General features: G+C 43.3%; 2 protein-coding genes across 6 annotated transcripts; both read left to right on the top strand.

Annotated features, from left to right (window-relative positions):
• Nucleotides 1–1,936: 1,936 nt before the first annotated feature.
• On the top strand, nt 1,937–11,440 carry LOC133004943 (glutathione hydrolase 7). Of its 2 annotated transcripts, XM_061074508.1 has the most exons (17): nt 1,937–2,135; nt 2,248–2,448; nt 2,786–3,378; nt 3,821–4,044; nt 4,145–4,296; nt 4,416–4,533; nt 4,654–4,721; nt 5,190–5,263; nt 5,442–5,635; nt 6,507–6,594; nt 7,725–7,852; nt 7,950–8,038; nt 8,137–8,289; nt 8,405–8,519; nt 8,624–8,761; nt 9,071–9,170; nt 9,858–11,440. In XM_061074508.1, the coding sequence occupies exons 3-17, from the start codon at nt 3,159–3,161 to the stop codon at nt 10,028–10,030; spliced, it is 2,034 nt and encodes a 677-aa protein (XP_060930491.1). In that variant the 5' UTR covers nt 1,937–2,135; nt 2,248–2,448; nt 2,786–3,158; the 3' UTR covers nt 10,031–11,440. The 2 variants fall into 2 exon arrangements, with proteins under 2 accessions (XP_060930491.1, XP_060930492.1); XM_061074509.1 differs by lacking the exon at nt 2,248–2,448.
• Nucleotides 11,441–12,740: 1,300 nt separating this feature from the next.
• ncoa6 (nuclear receptor coactivator 6) lies at nt 12,741–25,174 on the top strand. Of its 4 annotated transcripts, none has more exons than XM_061075610.1 (17): nt 12,741–12,828; nt 14,296–14,624; nt 15,029–15,184; nt 15,339–15,461; nt 15,699–15,821; nt 15,929–16,759; nt 16,849–16,980; nt 17,565–18,879; nt 18,978–19,096; nt 19,271–19,701; nt 19,794–20,033; nt 20,127–23,205; nt 23,564–23,620; nt 23,759–23,789; nt 24,261–24,302; nt 24,544–24,677; nt 24,781–25,174. In XM_061075610.1, the coding sequence occupies exons 2-17, from the start codon at nt 14,336–14,338 to the stop codon at nt 24,825–24,827; spliced, it is 7,149 nt and encodes a 2,382-aa protein (XP_060931593.1). In that variant the 5' UTR covers nt 12,741–12,828; nt 14,296–14,335; the 3' UTR covers nt 24,828–25,174. The 4 variants fall into 4 exon arrangements, with proteins under 4 accessions (XP_060931593.1, XP_060931592.1, XP_060931594.1 ...); XM_061075609.1 differs by having other exon boundaries at nt 12,741–12,841; XM_061075611.1 differs by lacking the exon at nt 24,261–24,302 and having other exon boundaries at nt 12,741–12,841.
• The last annotated feature ends 773 nt before the right edge of the window (nt 25,175–25,947 follow it).

Here is a 25,947-nt window from a genome sequence, read left to right as displayed (position 1 = left end):
TTAGTACACCCACTTCCCCCCATTAAACAATGAAATATATAAACATATAAAATTTGGTGTATCTGATATCTCTGGTGATTGTGCCTTTCACTATCTCTGCATGTTTTTTGTGATGTACTGAGTTTTCCATCCCCTATGTGGGCAGTCGTCCACTGACAGGCAAGACTATGCAAAAAGTCATCGGATGGCTTTTCCAACATCCATCCAGAAAACACAGGTACCCGCCAAAAAGAAAAAAAAAATACAAAAAGAACAATAAATACTCAGGTTGACACCTGAATCTTGTGTCATTATTTTCATCCGGGAGAACAGAAGGGAACGGGATTAGAGCAAACAGGGCGTGATCCATTGTCAACAATGGTGGAAGATAGGGCAGGACGAGGTGGCCAAAACTTATTTCAAGATTTAAAAAAAGTATATCAGTCAATATGGATAATTATCACGATAAATGTCACATTGTTATTATTGTATGTGCAAATCATTTTTTTTGTAGAGTTGAGTGAAGATGTTGTTTTAAACCTGATAAACAGCAAAAGATTATAGACATCTGATGTAGCTCACTTATGTGTTAAACCTCCTAACTCTGCTTACTCAATGCACAAATTATATATATAGAACCTTTGTTATATTGCTATTGATGATAATTGGATTGTGATAATTGTTGATATTGTTTCGTTGTCCAGCCATAGTAGACGTATTAAGTGAAAGAATAAAAAACACATTGTGACAAGTTAATGAGCAAATCAGCAATAAACTACTCAAATTTGAAAAAGCTAATTTTATTAGCAAATGTGATTACAGTAACAAACGTACACAAAATATCACAGAATGGTCCCTGTGAGTTTTACTGTATATGTTTTATATCAAGGTAATGGGGAATTCATTCGAACTGATTCCTAGAAATTAAGTTAAATCCTTAACAATACACTGTATTTCATAAATTGGACTATAACGTATAAACACATGTATACTCTAAAATGCAGTGCAAAAAAAGTACAATATTTCCTGACAAAATCGAGTGAAGTAGATGTATAACGTAGATTAAAATGTAAATAGGCACTAAAAGAAAAGATATCTGATTTGTGCCTCAGGGAACGTACTTTTTAACCTTTCCACCACCTCAGAGATGATAGTGTAAAAGCAGGTGTAAGTTTACAGGGGGAGGAAGTGAGCAGACGGGTGTGGTGATGTGTGTAGACACAGTATCTAAAGTGAAAAGGGGTGGAATTATCTCACGCGCAACTTAATGGTTATTGACGTAGATTAGAGACTTGACAAAGAGTAGGAAATAACAGTTAGCAAACAGTGAGAAGACATGCAAGATAACGTATGTATAGAAGGGCGATGAAGTACAATAGAGCCAGGAAGAAGAATAAAATCTGTTATTGCAGAATTGGATGTTATTTTCGTGTTTTGGTGGCCTCAGGTGCATTTTCCTCTTTTGTCCCGTTGGTAATTGAGCCCTTAAAAAATTATTTCTTGAACCCCAGTTTTTTATTATTGCATGGCAGTGGATCAGTGGGTTTAAGGTGGATAATACTCACTGAAGATTTTTCAGGAGGAGCTGAGGGAGAAGAGACAAGACTAGATAAAATTTCTGTTTATTCTTATGTAAACAATGGGTTCATGACACGGAAAAAGGTTTATGTTAAAAGTTAGATGGATCGGTTATAGGATCATTCAAATGAAGATCAATTTTAATCAGAGAATAGTTGTTTTTTAAACCCAGTCCTGTGTCCAACCAGCAATAAATAAATCAGGCAGATTACAGTGGAGTGACTGGGTGGGCAGAGTAGAAAACTTCTGGAACCAGGCCACCAGCAACAACTTGTTTGTTTGGCCCTTGGCCCCAGAGAAGCCTGATCCGGCAGTGTGTGTGGTGGGAGGGACAGAGGATAGGTGATATGGGCTGGGTTTCAGTAGACCTGCAGCAACTTGTTAATCTGGTTCACCGATTTTATAAACATGCAGGAAGCCAGGGGAGCATGGAGCGGTTTGCCCACTGAACCAGAAACAGCTTAAAACACCTGAGGGGGGGGGGTTTTCATCACCTGCTGCGAAGTCAGTCTGACACTGGAAGCAAGACGGAGCCGCAGCTACCGGGCGTATTCCGTTGAATTGTGGATATAAAGAGCGTACGTATATCTATTTATCTGAATTCTATAATTAGCACTCACTCTGAGTGACCGATCTTATCCAGGTCACAGTAAAGGGCGTATTTAAAATAACATGTAGCATCAAATCCAGCTTCGCCATCTCCCAGACGAGTCCTACCGGTTGTGTGAAACTGAGTCTCACTTCCCCGTGTTGCCGGGGCGTCGGGCCGTGATTCAGCGGTAGTCGTGGTGACGGAGAGCCGACCTCAGCTCACCTTCCCCCCGGACTCGAACCCGCCTTAGCACCGCAGAGGACACGGCTTCTCTGTGATAACACGTTTAAACCACTGCGGTGAGTAAAGCCGAGCTATCACCGGGCTGTTCGCAGCTGCGGAATTAGGAGTAAACCGGTGTTAGCTTGAGGAGGATACGCAGATAGCATCTTCTCCCTGGAGCTGGACACGGTGCACACGATGCTGTGGGTTTACAATTATTACATTTAACACATTGACCCCATTTAACACATCATCCGTTCAGCTGTCTGCGGCACAGACATCTGAACGTGTTGCCTCATGTCAATATTTGCTCCCGTGTTTGCTCAAGGTTATGGAGGCTCGTCTAACAGCGCTCAGACACATGCTTCTCATGTGTTGTTAGCATGCTTATTGTGTTATTCTCAATCTCTGCAGGTGACACGACTGGAGAAGAAACAGAAGATACACCATCATCATCATCATCATCAGCGTCGCAGCTACACGCCCATGCTCGGCCTGTCAGAGACCATCTGCGAGAGGAAGCAGTGCACAAGAGAACTACAAATCCCGGCAGGCCAGCTGTGATATAACGGGATGTTAAGGAGCCCGTCAAGGAGCTGAAGTGCCTCTGCATCATAGCAACACCAGAGCTCCATTACAGGGTCCGTGGAAGGGGTTGTGTTCATCTGGATGATACAGGCAGGCTGATCATCCATGACTGGGAATCAGATGTGAGTGTGAATATGAGCACCCCCCCCTCCATAACCTAGCACCCTCAAGATAAAGATACTAGGTTAGCTGTGTAGTCATGCACAGTCCTGCTCATGACATCATGTCAGGGTACCCGAGTGGATGTGTGGCCGACAACGATGCCAATCCGGAGACCACCTTGGGGAGCGCCTATTCCCCCGTGGACTACATGAGCATCACCAGCTTCCCCCGGCTGCCAGAGGACGATGTGACGTCCGGGGAAAACGCCCTCAAGTCTCGCAAAGAAGATGACAACATGCTGAGTGAGCAGGACACAGGTCAGCCACACGCCTCTCTACACAATACCCTTTCGCAAACACTTGTCCTGTGAACATCAGATTGTCTTTACAGTGAGAGAATTGGAATGTCCTGTAGATCTTGATGAAAAATACGGTTAAACATGTCTTTCACAGTTCTCTAGAGCCGAGGCGGTATCTTCAAATATCTAGAACCCAATGATATTTAATTAACTTTTGCAAAACTCTTAAATCTGATAATTGAAATTCGGGGAAACTACAATTCTTGAATTACATAGGAGCTACTTAGTGGATTTACATGGATGCAGAATTCAGAAATAGTTTTTGGTCCCTCTGTAAGCAGAGCCACTTTAAATCGACACATTTTTGAATGGAGTTTGGTGGGAGGAAACGGATCCCAGTCCACATACACCGGCTCTCTCCGGTTTACTCTAAGCCTTTTGGTTTGTATTGCATGTTGCAGACCCAGATCTGTTTCTGAAGTCAGCTCGCCTCCAGCGTCTCCCTTCCTCTGCCTCAGACCTGGCCTGCCATGACGTGTCCCTCCAGGAGACGAGCAGAGACCCCTTCACAGAAGACTGTGCTTGCCAGCGAGACGGAATGACTGTCATCATCACAGCCTGTCTCACCTTCGCCACAGGAGTCACAGTGGCTCTCATCATGCAGATCTACTTTGGAGACCCACAGGTAGGCCTTTGTGTGTTACACTACGCTTCCTCCCACACATGCCGAAGTCAGTTCAGAGACATATTAACCGTCTCTCCCTTCTGTGCTTGTTTGGGTAAAGATCTTTAACCAGGGAGCGGTGGTGACGGACGTGGCTCAGTGTACATCCCTTGGCTTCAGTGTTCTGGAGAAGCAGGGCTCCAGTGTTGATGCCGCCATCACTGCGGCCCTCTGCTTGGGAATTGTCCATCCTCACACCTCTGGTATAGGAGGGTGAGTGATAGAGAACACACTCATTTACACTTTTCTCCACAGGACTACCACTGAGGTTTTTAGACTTTGCTCATTATTAAAAGGGAAATAACTTAATGCTTTGTGGATCTTGTTTGCAGAGGTGGAGTTATGTTGGTGCATGACATCCGTAAGAATGAAACAAGGGTCATCGATTTCAGGGAGACAGCACCGTCTGCCATCAACGAGGAGATGATGAGGACTAACCTTGATCAAAATGTACAGTAACTCTCTGGATTACTCCTTCTCTTTTCTTTTTTTTTCTTAAGATCGCAGTGCATTTGTCATTGTTATGCACCAAGACACCATATGACCACTGTTCTTGTTTTTAAATTTCAGCCTGGCCTGCTGGTGGGCACACCAGGCATGCTAAGTGGGATGCACCAGGCACACCAGCTCTATGGCAGGTACAGTAAATATAATCTGCTCAATCTTTCTCCCACTCCTGTTTTTCAAACGACCTGTATAAATAAAACGTAGTATATTTTCTCCCCTTGAATTTGTCATATGCTTTTAGACAAGAATAGTAAAAAGCTGTTATTTATATAATCTCTGCAAAGCCTGTGCTTGTGTCAATGTTCAGAGCTGAAGGAGTGAGAGCGTCACCAGCTGTGTCAAAAGAAAGGACGTGTTTTTTTTTTTTTAGCTGGCTTGTTGGGCTGCAATTACTCTGATGCTATGTTATTATCACTGTCCTGATGCTTCATCTGCTGAGGAGGATGTTACCGCACTCTCCAACCCACTTGATCCATGCATACTATGTGCAATGTTGGTCTATTGTAGATTATTTATTTGGCAAAAGTAGGATTCCATAGTGTATGCATGAGTTTTAAACATCTGTAAAACAAGCAAGACATATTCTTTTAATTCCTCAGGATGTCATGGAAGGATGTGGTTACCATGGCAGCAGATGTGGCCAGAGATGGATTTAATGTCACCCATGACTTAGGTAAGTGTGCTGTTATGTAATATGAATCACTGAGTGAAGTCACAGTCACGAATGTCGCTGCTCCCTTGCTGATAAACACCAGCCTAGTCTCCCGGCCTCAGTGTAGTTCCCTCAGACAACGTGAAGTGAAGTAATGTAAAGATGAGATTATCTTAGCTTCCTCTCCCATCTCTCATAGCTGAAGCTCTGGCTAAAGTTAAGGACCAAAACACCTCAGATGCATTCCGGGCATTGTTCCTCCCCAACGGCCAGGCTCCCCTCTCTGGATTGTTCACCAGACGTCTGGATTTGGCAGCCATATTGGAGGCTGTTGCAGACAAGGGGATACCAGAGTTCTACAGTGGTAACCTGACGCAGGAGATGGAGGCTGCAGTAAGGAAGAATTCTACTCCCTGTCTCTAGCTATGGTTATATAAGAAGTCATGAATTCTGCATTATCTCCACAGGGAGTTATTTATACCCCCTTTAAACCCTGTTTTACACTAAGTTCATGGTTTTATTTTGTAACTTGTCTATGGTGGTAATTCAGACGTGTCATAGGATGACTAATTAATTATGCAAATTAATTTTCCCTCATAATTGTGTGGTCCAAATACATGAAATACATTGACATTATTAGTAATACTAATACATGTATTAGTTAAAGCAATCTGAAACCTTTATAATTACAATTGTAATATTATTTCAAATGTTATTGTTGGATTATCTTTCTGTCAGGTTCTTTATGATTCTAAAAATATGAACAAATATACAATTTCTATTGTATCTTGTACAGTCTCTCTGTATTTGATCTCTATAAGGTGACTCCAGTAGTGTTGCCCATGAGAGGTTAGAATTACTTCCCAATGCAGAGTATCAGCAATATTTGTCTATTTTTAGCGTAGAAAAATATTTTTTTGTGGTTGGGGTTTGTTGTTTTTTTAACAAGGACAAATTTAAAATGGAGAGAAAACTTGTGATACTCCCATATCACTTACCTTACACATGAGGTGGGTGTGGGATGTCACTTGGCATCACATTTCAGGTCGTCTTTTAAAAGAAGAGACCTTGTCCTTGTTTTTTAGTTTGAAGAGAAAATACAAACCTTTAGTCACACAACTAAACTAGTATCCACCTATAACCAACACCATCATTTAATTAGTGAGTCTACTCTGTAAAGTAATAGAGTTTTGGGGTGACTGAAATATTTTTGACTGTTCAATTTCCCTGTGATATATTTAAAGTCACTATGCATTTTTAATAGGTTCAAGCTAAAGGCGGCGTGCTCACAGACGATGATTTTGGAAACTACAGTACAGTCTTACAGCAGCCTGCAGAGATCACCTATCAGGGTAAGAACTTGTTCAGATTTATTTCATTCATTTCTTATTTTAAGGTTAGATAGACCGATGCACAAGAATAAATGATTCATGATCAGAAGATTCAAGAAGATACACACACACAAGCCGTTAAAACTGTTTTACTGTGTGTGAGTACCTGAGGATAGTTTTTTAAATCCTCAAGTATAATAAGAGATTTTCTGCAGCTCATTTAATGTGCATTGGGCATCAAAATCGAACCCACTTTTCCCAAGTTCAGTTAAAAAAATGTGGTATATTGATATTTTATCCTGAGATCTGACATTAAAGTGTGAATATAAGAGCAGAAGTAATGTGGCACTTTTTGCGAAAGAGCCTTATAGACAGAAACCTAAACATGGTTTTGACCTTTACTCCGCTTGTCAGGTGTTTCATGTGGAGCTTGAAAGTGAGTCTAGTGTTGAGTGATATTTCCAATTCTTAGTTTATTCACTCAGCAATCTCAATTTCAGAAGCTGAAGATAATATTTACATCAGAGCGAATAGAGGAAGGATTGGTGTATCAAAATAACATTAACTTAAGTTAACCTGAAATCATTTCTTCAAGTGTTCCTCTAAAAACAGTTTGTCCTTCTAACATGTACACAATCATGACTAAAGACATGAGTACATTGACATGGTGAAGTGTGTATAGTGCATATACCTGCACACCTAAATATTTGCTGTACACAAGCTTGGGCTGTTAATCATCCAAATGTGAAAATAATGGGCATGAAACGTATTGTATGTATTTCCTCACATGGTTCCATTTTTCTCATCCCTTATTTATTACACTATTAATAATTATTTGAGTAAATTGTTATTTATTTTATAACATAAAGATACAATGTTCAATGCTGTATCATAAACAATTTTTAATTTGTTTTATATCTGTATCGTACAACTGTACACTTTCTTTGGGATACCAGGCACAGATGATGCAAAACGTTTATTACAGTATGTGGAACTTTTATAATTTCCCTTTGCTTTATACCTTGAACTCCTATTATCCATTATTATTTATTTTCTTCTTTTTACGTTTACATATTTAATTTTGCCACTAAAATCTCTCAGTTTAAAAGTAGAAATTATTTAATTGTCCTTATTTGTTGGTATTTCTGAAGGACATCATGTGATGGTGGCCTCAGCGCCACATGCAGGAGTGGCACTGATCACTGCTCTCAACATCCTGGAAGGCTACAACATCACCAGCCAGGTTTTCAGAAACAGCACCTACCACTGGATTGCAGAGGTACTGTACTATCTGCCCCATCAGAATGCCGCATTAACTGCATAACAAGTGCAGTAACTGATGAGATATTGGTCTGAAATTTGTTGTACTTTCCCAGTCTGTGAAGATAGCCTTGGCCATGGCTAGTGGGCTGGGAGACCCCATGTTTGACACGTCTGTCTCTGAGATTGTTACCAAGATGCAGAGGTAGAGATTCATCATCATCTTTAATAATGAATATATCAATCCTGATTCACTGAGGCATTTTCATTAATCTTTTGCACATTATTGTTCCCATCTACAAGCAAATCACAGGCCTCCCTGCTCCGTCAGATGATCAATGACTCCCAGGCTCTACCCGCCAGCCATTACACTCCATCATTTACCTTGGAGGAGGGTGCAGCAGCTGCCCAGGTCATGGTCATGGGTCCAGATGACTACATTGTGTCATTCATGAGGTGTGACGAGCTTTAACTGCGCTGCTATTGCACCATGTCTGTTTCACAAGATCTCTGTGTTATTTAAGAGTGAATTTATATTGTTAGAAAACTTAAACTCTGACCTTTTTCGTAGCTCTCTAAACAAACCATTTGGCAGCGGGATAGTGACACCCTCCGGAATCCTTCTGAACAGCCAGATCCTGGACTTCACTTGGCCCAATAAAACGCAGAGTTCATCACCTAACCCAGTACATCACCCTTTTTTCTTGATGGAGTTATTATTCATTTATTTCTCTCAACAGCATTAATGATAGCTTCACGTTCTCCTTGTGTTTGGTCTAATTTGCTCTAGCACAACAACCTCCAGCCTGGGAAGAGGCCCATGTCCTTTCTGATGCCCACAGCAGTGAGGCCAGCCGTGGGGTTATGTGGCACTTACGTGGCCATTGGATCTTCCAATGGGGAGAAGGCTCTCAGTGGCATTACACAGGTAATTTACATGATGAAAGCATTAATTACATTCATGACTGATTCTTAGATTTGTATCATATCATATATCCCATGGTATTTGTACACCTCGGCCCTGCTGGAGACACAAACACCTGGTGGCTAGGCTTTGACCCCAGCTGAGCACCACAGTGTTCACCTCACTCTCCCCCAGGAGGAGCTGGGGAATGTTGCTTGGGAGAGGGATGTCCTGACCACCTAGCTTAAACCGCTGCTACTGTGACCTGGCAAGAATAGATGGCTTTATGTCTGTTGTATTATTCAATCTATTGTGTTCCCTGATTCTTCACAGGTGCTGATGAATGTTTTGTCTTCACGTAAAAACATGAGTGACAGTGTAGCATATGGACGGCTCCACCCACAGCTGCAGCCCAACACCCTCCTGGTGGACGGTGAGTTTTGGTTTGACTTTGTTTCTAATTGCGGTTCCAATTTCCTTTTCTAGAGTGCCCTTGGACCAGTATTTAACTTGTCATCAGATCACAGTTTTGTATACACTAAGCACAGAAGAGGAGTTGATGGCATAGCAGAGAGAACCTTTATCGTCATCATATACAAAGATTGAGTTTGATTCAGAGTAGAATGGTACAGTTAAATGTTCCAACTCCCTGTGCATTAATCTGCTTTGTTGTGGGGAGCAGCATAAACCAAAATTTTTTTTAAAAGGCTGCAAAACACAATTTTTCAAAATTCATGTTTCTTGTTAGCACCAGGAATGAATGAAATACTTCTGGAACAGACGGTGATTCGACACATATCAAAGATCAGTATGTTCTTGGATCTGAAGTTTTGGATCTGGCTGTGATCTAAATAAAATCTGATTGTAGCTTTATCGAACATGTGCTATTCTGTGACCTGCATGGCTAAAAGCCCTCATAAAAATACAATCTGAACACATTGATGGCTAAACCGACCATGTGAACTCATCACAAGGTGTAATTTTCCTTTATCAACATTACATTCGAACAACAGCTGTAAAAGGAAGTCTTTTTTACTCTGACATTTTATTTATCATTGCTCATTCTTCCCAGTAAACTCAGATTGTCCTCCTTCTCCCACTCTCTCCTTCTTTCCTGCAGCTGAGTTTCTAGATGAAGACGTGGCGCTGCTGCAGATCAAAGGACACAAAGTTGAGAGGAAAGACGTTCTCTCATTAGTAGAGGGCACCCGAAGAACCAATGACCTCATCATTGGGGTGAAGGACCCCCGAAGTGCTGACGCATCTGCCCTCACTATGTCCATCCTGCCCTAGTGTGAACCCCGCACTCACACATAAAAAAAAGAAGAGGTGGGAGTAACACTGTAAGATAAAGTTACTGAGTAAGAATGAAGAACCAGTTCACTAAACAGAATTTAAGACCAACATGCTGAGGAAAAATATACAACTTCAGACATGCATCTTTCTCTGAAATCACTTTGTAGGAAACAAATCCACTCATTTGAATCCACTAATAAATTTGTTTGCTAACAAAATAAAAATAAACACCATTTTACACATGTCAAAGTTGGTATGCCCACTCTAATGTGCACTCCAAGTGTGGATAGTGTTGAAAATATATGTCAAACCCCTTAGAAGCATCAGAGTTTGCAGCCTATATTATCCAGGGAAAGGCATAGAAATGCAAGCTGTGTTCATAATATCTGCGTTCCAGTTCTACTTAAAACAGCCAATTATCTCCAGAGGGTTTGGGTGGATTTTCTTCGGGGGTGTCAGAAAACGATAATAGAAAATCAGGATGGCTTTTGAAGCTTTTCTTTAACAGCTTGCTTTTAGAATTCGTGATCAGTAGTTCTGACGTATATGAATGGTGAACAAACAGATTATCTGTAAGAAGGAGCAGACAATGATGCCACACAAGGACACCACCATTAACAGCACTTGCATGGTCCTCTATTTAAAGTAACTGTTCAAAACTAGTGTTTAAGCCGAGTGTCATCACACAATAACTAGACGATCCTAAACTGAACCATTTAATCTCCTGCTTTTTATATGGCATGTGACTGTGATTAGATGTTGTTTGGTTCAGCTGCTTCCACTTTTGTGAACAATCAATAGCTCATCAGGAGCATCTTTAAATAAAAAAAACATCCGCTTCAGTTTAACTGGTGTCAAATATCACTCATCATAGAAGAAGTTATTTAAATACATAAGTTAACATTTTTTAGTTGATGCTTTACTTTGTTGTCAATCAAAGCTTGTGGAATGGAGCTTTTTGGTGGGAAGGGATACTTGTTTTTAGAAAGGAAATCTTTAGAGATGGATTGAATGTAATCTGTCTATTTTTATATGAACATTTGTTGGGCTGTATACATTATTTCTACTAGTGTAACACAATGCATTCCACCAGCTGCTGTGTACCTCTTTCATTTGTAATTATTTCCGGCATTATATTTAAAGTGAGCATTCTAAAAGTTGTTTAAATGATATCCAGCATGGCCAGTGCTGAATGAACAAACATTCCCTAAACCTTTTGTCTCTGTTGTTGGGTACCAGTGCAATACGACTTTTGATGCTTGTTTTCTTGTACTGTAGAGTACCACGCCTTAAGGCAAACATTTGCACAACACCCGATGTTTGATTCCATGTGTATTTGTATCTGATTTTATAAAAATCAGCACTGTACAAGCCTAATAAATAAAATGTTTTCACATCACATCCTCATGCTGGTTTATGTTTGCCACTTTGTTCCTCCATTCATGTGGTCTATCTCACCAACTGTAGAATAATTATGGGACCTTGTTCTTTTCAGATGAATTATCTTTAGGTAGCTGGAGTTTTATATATTGTTTATATATTGGGATGTATTTTCCCAGTTCTTCTTGTGGCCTATTTATTTATTTTCCTGTCATTACCAATGAACACAAGGTCGGATGAATAAGTACAACAGAGCAGATTATGGTACAACCTTAAATTTTGAATACTAATAATTAGACTCAATTGTGTCTTTTGCTTTGGTACAATAATAAAAGAACCAAAGAATTGCAGTAAACTGTCTTTAAGCTTAAAGGTCCAGTGTGTAGGATTTAGTGACATCTAGTGGTGAAGTTGCTTTTTGCAGCTGAAAGCCCCTCACCTCACCCTCCCCGTCCAAATACGAAAGAACCTGTGGAAGCCTTCAGTTGTCATAAGGAGTTTAGCTTGGCATTTAAATATAAAAGGCTCATTCTAGGGTGATGATGTGTACAATTTTTATGATTATAAACTTGTGAAAACATCACTAGGGTTATTTTATATAACATTTCTGCCAATAGATCTTTTTCACCTACTCATTGGACCTTTAGTGCTTATGACAATATGACAAGAGAAACAAATAGATTTTTATTTTATTTGAAGTACCAAACATTTTATAATTTCGCAAAAGAGACAAGTCTGTCCGACGAATAACTGGATTTCTTTCTTCTTTATGTTTCTGACATTGTTTACTTTTTTTTTTTTTTATTGCAGTTTTTTGTTTCTATTCAACAAACAAACAGTGTCTACAAAACTAGACACAAAACAAGCACAAAACATACATGACAGCTCTTACATAAAGGATAAACATATGGCATGATACAAGAGGTGATGAATCTCACAGTGCACGAATGTCATTCAAGTCCACAGCAGTCCTTTTAATAGGGTGGAAGAAAGGTCTAGACCGATATAATCCAAAAATGGGCGCCACACTCTGTAGAACTGATCTACACTGTGATGTATGATGTTGGTGAGATATTCTAAAGGGATCAATTCAAAAATTATTTTGCGCCAACCAAAGACAGAAGGGACCTTGTCACTAATCCACTGCACAAGAATATTTTTCCTAGCTGCAAATGTTAAAATATTATACAATCTTTTGTTGACTGCTGTTTTCAAACAGTCACTTGGGAGACCTAGAATCAGGGATATGGGGTCGACATTGCTTACTTAATTGGAGTTTTATTTTGGAAATCACCACCGGAAACAGTATTTCCCGTTTAGCCGGGTTGACGTCGTTTCGCCTCTGCCTTGTATGTGATTCCTGTTGTGTTAGCTAATCCTGCTAGCAGATGTCGACTGGTTTGACTCGTGTTCAGGTGACTACATGTGGTAAGGCTCTTGCTTTCCTCCTGCGTGTGTAGCTGCATGTGAAGCTAACAAGCTGCGGTCCCCGGTGCAGTCAGGATACATGATGTGCAGCGCTGCTCGGCTCGGCTAGCTAACCCAGCTAGCCGTGGCTAACGTTAGCTTGAGGAGAAAACCTACAGGAACCGTCTCCGGGTTTTAATCTGAGCCTCTTTGACAATGCGGCGTCTGGTTCAACGCGTTTGGAATCGAGTTGTCAGTGACGTGCATGTACTTTATGAAAGTTCACACTTGACGTGAAATGTGGGGGGTTCTTGTTCCGTCTGCAGATGTCTGATCGCTGTTAGCTTGAGACTGTGCTAAGGCCCCTGCCACTGCCGGGCCGGTCGCATCCACTAAGCTGCTCACTGGTTATCGCAACGTTTAAATGAAGTGTATCAGTCATTAACGTCTTATCACGCTATGGTTTGAACATGTCCAACATCAACAGACCTGTTTTGTTAAGATTTGACACGTCTGCTCGTCCAGGTTTAGCATCTCAGGTCGTAGTGATGTCACTGACGTGCAGGTGTGTTGTTGGCTTTAACGTCAGCTTATTTACTCGATGATAAATAAATAAAACGACTGTATTTACTTAAATCTGTTAAAAAACTATTTGCAAAGGGCTCCACAAACATGGAAACAGGAAAGTGACATACACAAAGACGATGAAATGAGCCTTTAAAAGAGGACAACGAGGTAGTTTGTCTGATTCCCAGTGGAAGGTTATTCCAGTTTCAGTCGACCTGAGATTACGAGCAGGTGTTCACAGGATTAGGAGGTCAGTGCTGTAAGAGGAGGCAGTGCAGTTTAGAGATTTAAACACCAGCAATAACATTTTGATGTAAATTCTCAGCGTGATGAGCAGCCAGTGCAACGGGGCTGATGTGTTCATACTGTCAAGGTTTTGTATTTTGTTGGAGACACTTGATAGATTTCTGGGGCAGTCCTTCTAATCTAGATGGCTGGAGACACAAGCATGGATAGCAGTTTCTGCATCACTAAATGTGTGAAATGATTTAATTTTGGCAGTACTCTGAAATATACCAATAGCTGATTTGATGAATGAATGTTTAGAGAAATTCGGATCTGAATCAGAGACCTTTCCCAGGTTTCTGGCCTCATGGGCGCAATGCAGACCCTGTGGGATTTTGGTCCAAGCAACAACACCCTGGGTTTATGGTTGGTCAGCATAAGGAAGTGCAGTCTTATCGTGGTCTTTCAAAAAGAAAGCTGTTTCACCTTGTCTCACGCGAAGCTTGCAACAGACAGCGACTTCTCTATCCAGCATTTTATATACTAATTATGTGGTTTCAAGTACAGGATGTTTTCTCTTCTCTCTGATTCCTCAGCTGCTTCTTGACTGTGAAACCAGTATGTTGCAGTGCTGTAGTGGTTTATTAGATAAAATTCATCATCTCTGCCATGTTTAATTTCAGCATAACACGGTTCAAACGCCACTCCTAGGAAGAGGGGAGGATGGCTCATCGACACACCCCACCTGAGCTGTCCCCGCGGACAGAGTGCCTGGAAGCGGATAATGATTCCGACAGGGACTCTGGTGTTGGGGATGATGCTGGAGAGGATGCATACAGTTGCCATGGAAGCCCAGTAACAGAAGACAACACGCAAGATGGCATGGAAGAAAACAGCGGGGTGGCAGACGAGTTTACAGTTTTCGTTGCCTTTCAAGGGAACATGGAGGATGAGGATTTTACACAAAAACTTGACACTGTCCTCAGCGGGATCCCTAACATGCTTGACATGGGTTAGTTCTAATATTTCTAAAGCACTTTTTAATGTTGAAAGTGAGATTACATACAAGAGTTTATTGAAAACACTAATAATGTTGTCAACTTACACCTTTGACCTTTTCCATGTTTTATTTTGTACAACATTGAATCTCAGTTGATGAAAATAGGTTTTCAACAGTCATCAATTAAAGAGGACACTGTTAAAGTATTATCATGTAGGCAATTCAAAGTGAATAGCATAAAAACTTCCATCCGTTATTTGAAATTTATAGCAAATTTTAATTAAATTTTAGAGATTTGTTTAAATTTTAACTCTGAATAATATGTATTCGTCGATCAGGCATGTGTTGTCCTGATTTTTTAAAATCTTGTTTACACTGTAAATTTAACTTGCCTCCATTTGTTGTCCACCATGAAGCCTCTGACAGGCTGAAACTCCAGCATGTGGAGCCGTGGAACAGTGTGCGGGTCACCTTCAACATTCCTCGGGATGCTGCTGAGCGTCTTAGACTTTTGGCCCAGAACAACCAGCTGCAGCTCAGAGAATTGGGGATTCTCTCTGTGCAGATAGAAGGTAACAGCACAGCCTTCAAACTCCTTGAGTCGTAAATCGGAATGCACTCGACAGTGTTTTTGTTTTCAGTTGCGGCACATCCAAAAGACAGGATACAAACTGGACCTCCTTTTAGCAAATGTGAGACATTGATTTTACTTCTTTTGATGTTTAGGGGAAGGGGCCATCAATGTGGCTATGGGACCAAATCGAGGACAAGAAGTGAGAGTGAATGGACCAATTGGAGCACCTGGCCAGATAAGAATGGATGTCGCCTTTCCGGGTCAGCCTGGACCAGGTATTAGTTTAATGAATTGATTACATTTGGGTCAGTAACCTAGACTGAAATGGCTCTAATTGTGGACAGTACAAGTGATTATTTGTTTCGATATTGGTACATTAGGTTTTATGTAGATGTTGTTATTGTTGCGTCCATAAAGACATGCAACAATAATTAAAAAAATATTAGTTATTGACTATTCGGTGTTAAGTCACTCGTTGCCTGTATTAAATAATATGCTTGTATTTCCTTAAGGAGTAGTCAGGATGGCTAACCCACAGATGGTTCCCCCTGGTCCTGGCATGGCAGGTCAGGCCATGCTACCTGGCAGCAGTGGACAGATGCACCCTCGTGGCCCAAGACCATCTTCACAGACAGGTTCAGGTCTTCTTTTCTTCTTCATCAAATATTTAAGATCATACCATGAGTTATGTTAAAGCTTTGGCAGTACAGTTATGGAAAAACTGCTGCTTCCCCTCTCACAGATGTAATGGACCCAATGATGCCTGGTATGCCAGTTCAGCAGCAACAGCAGCTCCAGCATCAGCAAGTTGGTCCTCATGGTCCAGGCCCCATGCCTCCTCAGGCTGCCCATCACATGCAGACTCTGCAAGGAGGAAGACCACTTAACCCTGCTGCACTGCAACAGCTACAACAACAGCATCACCAACAGCAACAGGCCCAGCAGCAAGCTCAGCTCTCCCAGCTTGGACCTAGACCTCCATTCAACCCATCAGGCCAGATGGCCGTACCTCCTGGCTGGAACCAGTTGCCTGCTGGGGTTCTCCAGCCTCAAGGCTCTCAAGGCCCAGGCCCGGCCTGGAGAAAGCCCCCACCCCAAGCACAAATGTTACAACGGCCACCTTCCCTTGCTACAGTTCAGACTCCCAGCCACCCTCCACCCCCTTATCCATTTGGCAGCCAACAGGCTGGGCAGGTATTCAATACCATGGGACAGGGTCAATTACAGCAACAACAGCAGCCAGGGATGGGTCAGTTTGCAGCCCCTCAGCCTAAAGGCCCACAGGTTGGCCCTGGTGGTGTTGTAGGACAGCCTAGACCCCCTCCACCCCTTCAACAAGCTTCTGGACCACAGGGCAACCTCACCGCCAAGTCCCCTGGTTCCTCCTCGTCTCCTTTTCAACAGGGTTCACCTGGGACTCCTCCCATGATGGCTCAGAGACCAACAACTCCACAGGGTTTTCCTCAGGGTATTGGTTCACCAGGAAGAGCAGCGCTTGGCCAACAGGGTAACATGCAACAAGGATTCATGGGAATGCCCCAGCATGGTCAGCCTGGGGCTCAAGTTCACCCAGGTTAGTGTACATTAAATGTGGTAACTTATGTTTAAGGATTTGGACATTTTGCCTCTCATTTAAAAAATAACAATCATTGCTGATCATAGGCATGCCAAAGCGTCCCATGGGCTTTCCAGCCCAAAACTTTGTCCAAGGTCAGGTGAGTGTCAGCGCTCCAGGAACGCCTGGTGGAGGAGCCCCTCAGCAGCTACAGAGCGGCCAAGCCATGACTCACCCAGGTAAAATGTCTACAACACAGCAGCTGTATATGGGTTTTCCTTAGGAGAAAGACACCTGTTTTGTCTGATTTAATAAGTTAGTCTGAGTTGGTAAATTAAAATGGTGTGGCATGAGATAAGGCCAGTAATGTATTTTTTTAAATCTCATATCAATATTTCAAAGGATTGCTGTTACGCAGTCACACAAATTTTGGCAAATATTATTTAATTGTGGTTATTCCATAACTTAAATTGGTTCTCTGGTTGCTCATTCACTATAATACTTGTCAAGATGGAGTACTTTGAGAAAAAACATCACTGTGGTTCTATGGCATATTTTGAATAATCGTTTTATTTCCCATACTGATGAGTAACGCGTATTGTTTTTGCCTTAAGAGGTAATGCATTTGTCCCACTTGGACATTGTCAGTTCAACATCCATAACACAAACACAGCAGGATAGCACAGTTCTTACATTACATTACTTTCAAGAATGAGAGCTAGAACTGACATGTTGTGGCTGAACATCAAGCTAATAAAAGTCATAATTGCTTATTACTGTTGTTGTGAAAACCCATTTACATCCTTTTTATTTTTTACATCAGGAGCTCAACCTTCGACCCCAAACTCAATGCAAGGTCCAGTCCACGTCCAACCCAATGTCATGGGTGCAGGTCCGCCCCCTTGTACCACTGCTGGGCCTAGTATGGGCCAGCAACAGCCTGGTCTCCAGACCCAGATGATGGGCCTCCAGCATCAGGCCCAGCCCGTGTCCTCCTCCCCCAGCCAGATGGTTCAAGGCCAGGTTGGAGGTCAGACTGTCCTCTCAAGGCCCATCAATCAAGGGCAGAGAGGAGGAATGACCCCACCCAAGCAGATGATGCCTCAACAAGGCCAGGGGGTGATGCATGGGCAAGGTCAGATGGTTGGAGGCCAAGGGCACCAGGCCATGCTCCTGCAGCAACAGCAGCAACAACAGCAGCAACAAAACTCAATGATGGAACAAATGGTTGCCAACCAGATGCAAGGCAACAAGCAGGCATTCGGAGGCAAGATGCCACCTGGGGTCATGGCCGGCCAGATGATGCGTGGCCCTTCCCCAAACGTTCCAGGTAACATGGTTCAGTTCCAGGGCCAGGTTGGCCCTCAGCAGATGACTCCACAACAGCAGCAGCAAATGGCCCAACTCCAACAACAGCAGTTACAACAGCAGCAACAGCATCAGTTGCAACAGCTTCAGCAGCAACAACAACACCAGCAAATGAACCAGCAACAGCCCCAACAGGTCCCTATTCCTGGAAATCCAAATCAAGCTATGGGCATGCATGGGCAACAGATGAGGCTTCCAGCTGGTCACCCTCTTATCCAACAACAGTTGCAACAGCAGCAGTTACAGCAGCAGCAGAAACAGCAGCAGCAGGTATTGTTGCAACAACAGCAACAACAACAACAGCAGCAGCAACAACAACAACAACAACAACAACAACAACAGGCAGTTCAACAGCATCCACATCCTATGGGAGATCCCAATAATGGTACAGGGGACTTAGGGGTCCAACAAATGGTTCCTGATATGCAGGCACAGCAGCAACAAGGCATGATGGGGGGTTCCCAGCACATGCAGATGGGAAATGGCCACTTTGCAGGTCATGGTATGAACTTTAACTCCCAGTTTCCAGGCCAGATGCCAATGGTAGCAGCCTGTGGACAGCAAGGTGGGTTTCCTGTGAGTAAAGATGTTACACTGACCAGTCCACTGCTGGTCAACCTACTGCAGAGTGATATCTCAGCCAGTCAGTTTGGACCAGGAGGCAAACAAGGAGCAGGAGGAGCTAATCAAGCCAAACCCAAGAAAAAGAAGCCTGCACGAAAGAAGAAGCCCAAAGAGGGAGAGGGACAACAGCAAGTAGAGGGACCTGGGTAATTATTTTATTATTGTATTTATTGCAGTTTAGCTAATTGTACCACTGTTACATTGATTATGTGACTCAGTTTCATCTATTTTCTCTCTTTCCTAGTGGTCTTGATGTGAATGCTGGCATTGAGGATTCAGAATTGCCAAATTTGGGTGGAGAACAGAATTTGGGCTTAGACAACTCTGGCCCAAAACTCCCTGATTTTGCTAACAGGCCTGCCGGTAAGTGACATTGAATTAATAAATGTCTGCAATAATCATAAATGATAATATAAAAAGTACTGTGGTGTTTTTAGAATGTTGGTATCAAAGTATTCTTGTGACACCCCTACAGTCCAGTATTCTTAACTTTTCAGTGTCTGTAATTGTATTTTTAAATGTATGCTGTATCTTTAGGCTTTCCTGGCCAACCTGGAGAACAGAGAGTATTGCAGCAGGTGCCCATGCAGTTTATGCAGCAGCAGCAGCAACAACAGCAGCAGCAGCAGCAACAACAACAACAAATACAGCACATGCAACAGCAGCAGATACAGCAGCAGCAAATGCAGCAGCAGCAACAAATGCAACAGCAGCAGCAACAACAACAGCAGCAACAACTACAGCAGCAACAACTACAGCAGCAGCAGATTCAGCAACAGCAGCAGATGCAACAGATGCAGATGCAGGGTCTCCAGAATGCTCAAGGGCAGCAGGGGATGACTGGGCCGCAGAATTCAGGTCAAGGCCAGCCCCAGATGCACCCTCATCAGCTGCAGCAGCAACAACAACAACAACAACAACAACAACAGCAGCAGCAGCAAACACAACAGCCACACCTTCAACAGCAGGTATTATTATTATTAGGTTAATTAATGACAATGGTATCAACACAATGGATAATGCTCTATCGTTGAACAATTATTCTTTCTCTTCGTTTTAGCAACAACAGCAGCAGATGATGATGATGCTGAAGATGCAGCAGGAGCAGGCAAAAAATCGCATGTCAATCCCACCAGGAGGACAGCTTCCTCCCCGGGGCATGGGCAATCCATCTGAGGTGCAAAGGCTTCCTCTCTCACAGCAAGGTAACATGCCTGTAATGATCAGTCTTCAAGGACATGGAGGGGTACCACAGTCACCCGACAAAGCAAGAGGGATGCCCCTAATGGTGAACCCACAGGTAAGGGCCACGTGTTGTGGTGTATAGAAATTATCATATTGGCATTTACACCTCATAATTTCAACTTGACTATTTATTTGTTCTCCTTTCTAGCTTGCAGGCACTGCACGAAGAATGTCTCATCCTGACTTAGGGCAGGGTACCCAAGGCACTGGATCTGAAGAGGTCTCTGCAGGGCCTCATCCTAAGCAGGACAGGCCTGGTGGCCCAGAGATGGGGGTGCAGCCTGGAAATGGGACACAACAGATGATGGTTAACCAAGGCCCCAACACTCACATGATGAAGCAAGGCCCCGGTCCATCACCAATGCCTCCACATACTGTAGCCAGTCCCCAACAGCAGCTACCCACTCAACCTCAACAAGGAGGGCCCATGCCTGGACTTCATTTCCCTAATGTCCCCACAACCTCACAAAGCTCCAGACCTAAAACCCCCAACAGAGCTAGCCCCAGGCCATACCACCATCCACTTACTCCAACTAATCGTCCACCCAGTACTGAGCCCTCTGAAATAAACCTTTCACCTGAGAGGCTAAACGCCTCAATTGCAGGGCTTTTCCCTCCCAAAATCAACATTCCTTTACCGCCCAGGCAGCCCAACCTAAACAGAGGTTTTGATCAGCAAGGTCTTAACCCAACCACCCTGAAAGCCATTGGTCAGGCCCCTCCTAGCTTAAGTCTATCAGGTAACAACAGTAATGGCAGTACGGGTGGAAATAACGGTAACAACAATCAACAGCCTTTCTCTACTGGCCCTGGAGCCGTGGGAGCAGGTACCAAACAGGAAAAGCAGTCTGGAGGGCAGGGTAAGAGGGCAAGTCCTAGCAATAGTCGGCGATCAAGTCCAGCCTCTAGCCGCAAGTCTGCTACCCCAAGTCCAGGAAGACAAAAGGCGAAAAATATGACAATCACATGCCCTCCCCAGCAGCAGCAGTTGGTCAGCCCTCAGGGGCAAACCATGATGCTGAGCCCTACCTCGGTACCCCCTAGTCCAGTATCTATGCCTTCACAAGTTAGTGGGGCTATGGAGGCACAACAGACTCAGAGCCCCTTCCATGGGATTCAAGGTAACCCTTCTGAGGGAGTTAGAGAAAGCCAGGGAATGATGACAGCAGAGCAGAGAAAGGTTCCTCAGCCTCAACCCCCGGCGCATCCTTTGAGAGAATTGTCAGCCCCCAGAATGGCAAGTCCTCGTTTCCCTCTGCCTCAGCAGCCGAAACCTGACATGGAACTGCAAGCTGGCACAGTTGAAAGGCAAACACACACGGCCCCTGTGCAGGATTCTGAGGGCGCACCTGCTCTCAGGGCAGCTCCAACCTCCCTCAACCAGTTACTAGATAACACGGGTATCCCAAACATGCCTCCTCGCCCTATACAGAATAACACTGTTAGGGATGTCACGGCGAAGGACAGTCCCAAGTCTGCTTTGGATCCAGACAGACCACTCCAGGGTAATTCCCAGAGTACAGATGCGTCAGCCTCTGTTCCTACTACTGCAACTATAAATGAATCGGAAGCCAAACCCAGACCTGCTGTTCCAATCCCTACCAGTAGTCCTAGCTTGCAGCCTGCTTCAATTCCCAGCTCGCACCCTAGCACTATTGTGAGCTCCAATACTACCCCCACCCTTCATCAAAACCCCATCCTCAGTCATGGGGTCAATCCCAGTCCGAATGTAAACCCAACAGCTACTCCTTGCAACACCCTCAGTACTAACACCCTCAGTACTAACACTAATACCACCCCAATTGTTAGCCCCAACCCGGTCACTTCAGGCCAGAGCAATTCTGCCTCAGCTATTAATACCAGTTCTATCTCCAGCTCTGCTCCTAACCCAGCCACTTCGGCTCCAAAAACAGTCCCAAATCCTAAACCTGTGACAAATGTTCACTCAGTCATTCAGATTCCTGCCTCTCCCAGCACCGTTTCCCCCAACCAGATCACAGTGTTTGTCACCTCTAACCCCATCACCTCTGCCCCCACTCCGCAGGCCCCCACGTCTATGGTGTCTACCATGGTTGCTGTACCTAACAAGAATATTAGACCTCAGGAGATCCGGCAGCAGACCCCTATCCCTCGACCTCCTCAGTTCATCACCACCACCCCTGTATTTATTAACCCAATTTTTCAAGTCCCGGGTGCATCTGCGGCTCCCAATACCACAGTGGTATCACAGGCAGTGACCATGGTGGGGCCTCTCCAAGTGTCCAATGCAAATATCCAACTTTCTCCTGCCCCAGCCTCCACCCAGTCTTCAGTAGCTAACATGACCAGCACTCAGCTTACCAGAAGTGCTGTGGGACAGGTCCAAATTGCCAGTTGTATGCCCTCGTCCGCTCAAGTTGGTCCTCTCACAGCACCTCAACAAGTTAACCCTGTGGCTCCAAAAATTGAAAATGTATGTGAGACAGGTTCTGCTCAGAAGTCTAGTTCCCCAGTCCAGCAGCCATCTCCACATCCAACCTCATCAGCATCATCTCCCTTTCAGCCCCCCCTGCCGTCTCCACCTCCCTGCTCGAGTCCTGGGGCTCTGAACACCATTCGAAAAAGCCCCATGCCCCCATCTCCCACTGCCCAAGTCAAAAATAAACCTGGACAGGCTGCTGCAGCTGTTTCCGGTGCAGCTGACTCGCATCAGAATCCTACGGAAATGCCAGCGCAGGGGCCCACAGTGGCTGTGCCACCACCGGTCTGTCCTCCAACTGCTACTCCTGCCATTCAGATTGAAGCACCAACTTCCCATCCCATTCCTGCTGCTTCAAACAACATTGCACCACCTGTACTATCTTCTCCAATCCCAGCTTCGGACCAAGTCGCTGTTCCTACTCAGATTGTTGCTCAGGCCCCAGTTCCTGCTCCAGTTCCTGCACCAGCTCCAGTGCCAGGCCCAGCACAGACTGTAACTTCTCAAGCTCCTGTTGTCGCTGTAGTTGGTTCTACCACAGACGTTGCTTCTACTACCTTGCTGTCTACTGTTGCTTCTGTGGAAAGTCCCATACCGTCCATTGTTCCAATTGTTACTGCACCTGGGCCTGTTCAGGAGGTTACTCCCACCACAACCTCTCCAGCTGCTAACCCCAGTGCAGTAACACCAGTTCAGTCTGACCCCCCAGCCATGGAGCCTCCCACACCACCAGTGGCAACACCTAATGAAACCACTCAGACCACTCCAGGTAAACACACAGTAATGAGCTAAAAAAAATCATGTATGTAATCACAGCCAGAATCATTTTCTGGCCGTGATCCTGGGTCAGGTCAAGCTGATGACTACATATGTTGTTTGTCACCACTGTGGTAAGGGTTTGTTTTTACATGTCATAGTAATATTTTTAGTTCAACTTGAAATTATCATGCAGCCTTATTTCTCAAGCTTTCTTGGGTATAAATAATTGTTTTAAATAAGACAACAGTCCCGTTGTGCAAAACATTGGCAACTGGTGGGCTTAGCGAAAAGACAGGGATACATGTTTATAACTCAAATATTTTTTTTTATTCATGTATCAGTTGAACTATCTCCACCTGTTTCCCCAGCACCTGTTCAACAAGAGGTCCCACAGTCCCAGGAACCTGTTGCCAGTGAGAAGACGAGTAAGTTCAGTCTTTTTGTTTTAGCTGTTTATGAAAATGCTTATCTTCTTAAATATAAAACATTATTTCCACATGATCTAATGGGTCAATTGGAGGAAAATGGCATAAAAATAAATTGTGTTTTTTTTTCCTGTTCAGGTGAAGAGGTCTCGACAGGTTCTGAGCAAGGGTAAGATTCCTTATAAAATATTTTTTCTTTAAATTACTGTGTTTTTAACTAATCAACTGAGTTGTTTAATGCTTAATGTGCCGGGGTTCATTAAGGTGTTCCTAACTGTTGATCTCTGAAAAGTCGGCCTAGTCTTAAAACCCTTGCTCTTGAAGGAGAAATGCTTAGACACATCGACTGAAACTCAGGCAGTTCATTTGGTTGTCCAAGGGGGTACATGGCGAAAACAATGAGCCACGTGGCCTCAGCACTTGGTATGTATGAATAGCATGCAACAATATGAATATACTTATGCATGTCTGGAGTTCGAAACTGAGAACAGCAAATCACAAAGGAAATCATACTACTCCTCCTGACCTTTTATGGCTCTATCTCTTTTCCTGGGGATTGTCATAATATGGTGGGGAAGTGAAGCCATGTTTTTTTCAGCACAGTCTACAGTTTACCGCTGTTTTTCCACTTCTATCACAGATGGGCAAAGAAAAGAAAGACGCCCATCAACTTAGTCCCAAGGTATGTATTTTTACATGTTTGTGCTGCAAAGACACAAGCAGCGATCATGCTGACGTAGTGGATGCTGTCGGGATGAAGACGGACAGTATCTGTGGTAGACGAGGAAAAACAGCAGTCCTGTGTGGTATTATATCTTTCTCTGATTAGAGCAGAGTTAATTCCCCGCCCACTGTGTTTAATAACACACCCTTGTGTTGTCCTTTCCTTTCTCCCTTTTCGTATTTCTGTCCTGTCCTCCCAGAGCTGCCGTGGAGAAACCCAAGGGACCGAGCAGACGCAGCTCCCGGGCAGAGAAGGAGGTGGAGGAGGAGCCGGTGGCAGACAGTGGCATTAGGAAGAGATCGGCCAGGCCGGGCACAAGCGCTGCGGTAAAAGGTAAACACAGGAGCACGTTTTAAAAAGTGTGTCACTGCACCTGAGCTGTACACATAACATCACTTCCTTTCTTCTAATTCACTTGTCTGTGACTTTTTAACAGAAACTGGAGCGAGCCCCACCCAAGCCAAACGAAGGAAGTCTAAATAGGCACAACTGCAGTTGTGTACTGTACTGTACTGTAAATTGTGTTTTTCGCTGTGAATCATTTGATATCGGTTTCTCTGTCCCAGATTATGAATTGTCAATGGAGAAAGAAACTATGTACAGAGTGTTTTAAAAAGAATTGTGCTATCGTTTTGTCAATGCTATTATTTGAGATTGTAGAATGTGTAGCTAGAATGTGTGCATACATTGTGTTTCGTGTGAATGTGCTTTTTATATTAAATGCTGGATTAATCCTGTGAAGACTGATCATGGAGCTTGTTATGATTGTATAATTATGCTGTAAAACTGAATTAAATTTTCTACTGCTTTTGTTCTGTGGAACCGTGTAACATGATTCTTGGATTTTCTTTAGGTTTTTGGTATCGGTCCAGGCATCTTAAAGACAAATTAAGTACTGACTACATGTGCTGCTTTGGTTCAGAAGCACCAGTAGTGAAAGGGAAGGAGGGTAATAGTGGGACTGACTTAGGGCCCCAACTACAAGGAGATGCCTGATGGTAAAAGGTTGAAGTAGATTGTGTTGTCCTGTATGTACAGATCTAAACAAAGAAGAAATAAGCTCCAACAATAATCTGCAATGAAACTGACAAAATCTACATAATGCCGCCTCACTGTGTGCTGCAGAGGCATGACATGTAATATAACTGGGCTTCCTGCTCCACCGTACCAGCTCTTCAGCATTTGATTAAAGCTTTCTCTTCACGGCCGAATAGGTGCTGCTCTTTAAGGGTGAACTGTTTGTTTGGTCTTTTAGATCTGAAAAAATGTGATTAGCCTATTTTATTTACTGTTGTCTAAAATGTAAACCAAATCAAGCATTAATAGATAAAGTAAAATAATTGTCTGAATAAGTGTACATTGACTTTAACATGAAGGAGGAGAAGGTTTATGGTGTATACTGCAAACAACCACCAGGGGGTGATCATGGGGATTTGGCTTCACTTGTGGGAAGATTGATGGTATTTACCAAATTTCTCACAAGTATAATAGACGTGTTACAAACATGTAACTTAAATTTATTTAATTTAAATTTAATTAAATGTAAATTTGATATAATAATAGTAAATAACTGACTAAAATATTTACCAACAGTATAAAATCA

This window comes from Limanda limanda, chromosome 7 (genome assembly GCF_963576545.1).
Source record: "Limanda limanda chromosome 7, fLimLim1.1, whole genome shotgun sequence".
Taxonomy (NCBI): domain Eukaryota; kingdom Metazoa; phylum Chordata; class Actinopteri; order Pleuronectiformes; family Pleuronectidae; genus Limanda; species Limanda limanda.
The sequence above is the reverse complement of the archived record's forward strand: the minus strand, read 5'-3'. Positions and strand labels throughout refer to the sequence as shown.

What these genes read in the sequence shown, in the direction of transcription:
- LOC133004943 (XM_061074509.1), top strand. Translation starts at nt 3,159, where the DNA reads ATGCACAGTCCTGCTCATGACATCATGTCAGGGTACCCGAGTGGATGT. An exon ending in ATTGTTACCAAGATGCAGAG is followed by an intron (nt 8,039 to 8,136) that starts GTAGAGATTCAT and finishes CCCATCTACAAG; the next exon opens with CAAATCACAGGCCTCCCTGC. An exon ending in TACATTGTGTCATTCATGAG is followed by an intron (nt 8,290 to 8,404) that starts GTGTGACGAGCT and finishes CCTTTTTCGTAG; the next exon opens with CTCTCTAAACAAACCATTTG.
- ncoa6 (XM_061075610.1), top strand. Translation starts at nt 14,336, where the DNA reads ATGGCTCATCGACACACCCCACCTGAGCTGTCCCCGCGGACAGAGTGC. An exon ending in AAGACCATCTTCACAGACAG is followed by an intron (nt 15,822 to 15,928) that starts GTTCAGGTCTTC and finishes CCCCTCTCACAG; the next exon opens with ATGTAATGGACCCAATGATG. An exon ending in TGGGGCTCAAGTTCACCCAG is followed by an intron (nt 16,760 to 16,848) that starts GTTAGTGTACAT and finishes TGCTGATCATAG; the next exon opens with GCATGCCAAAGCGTCCCATG.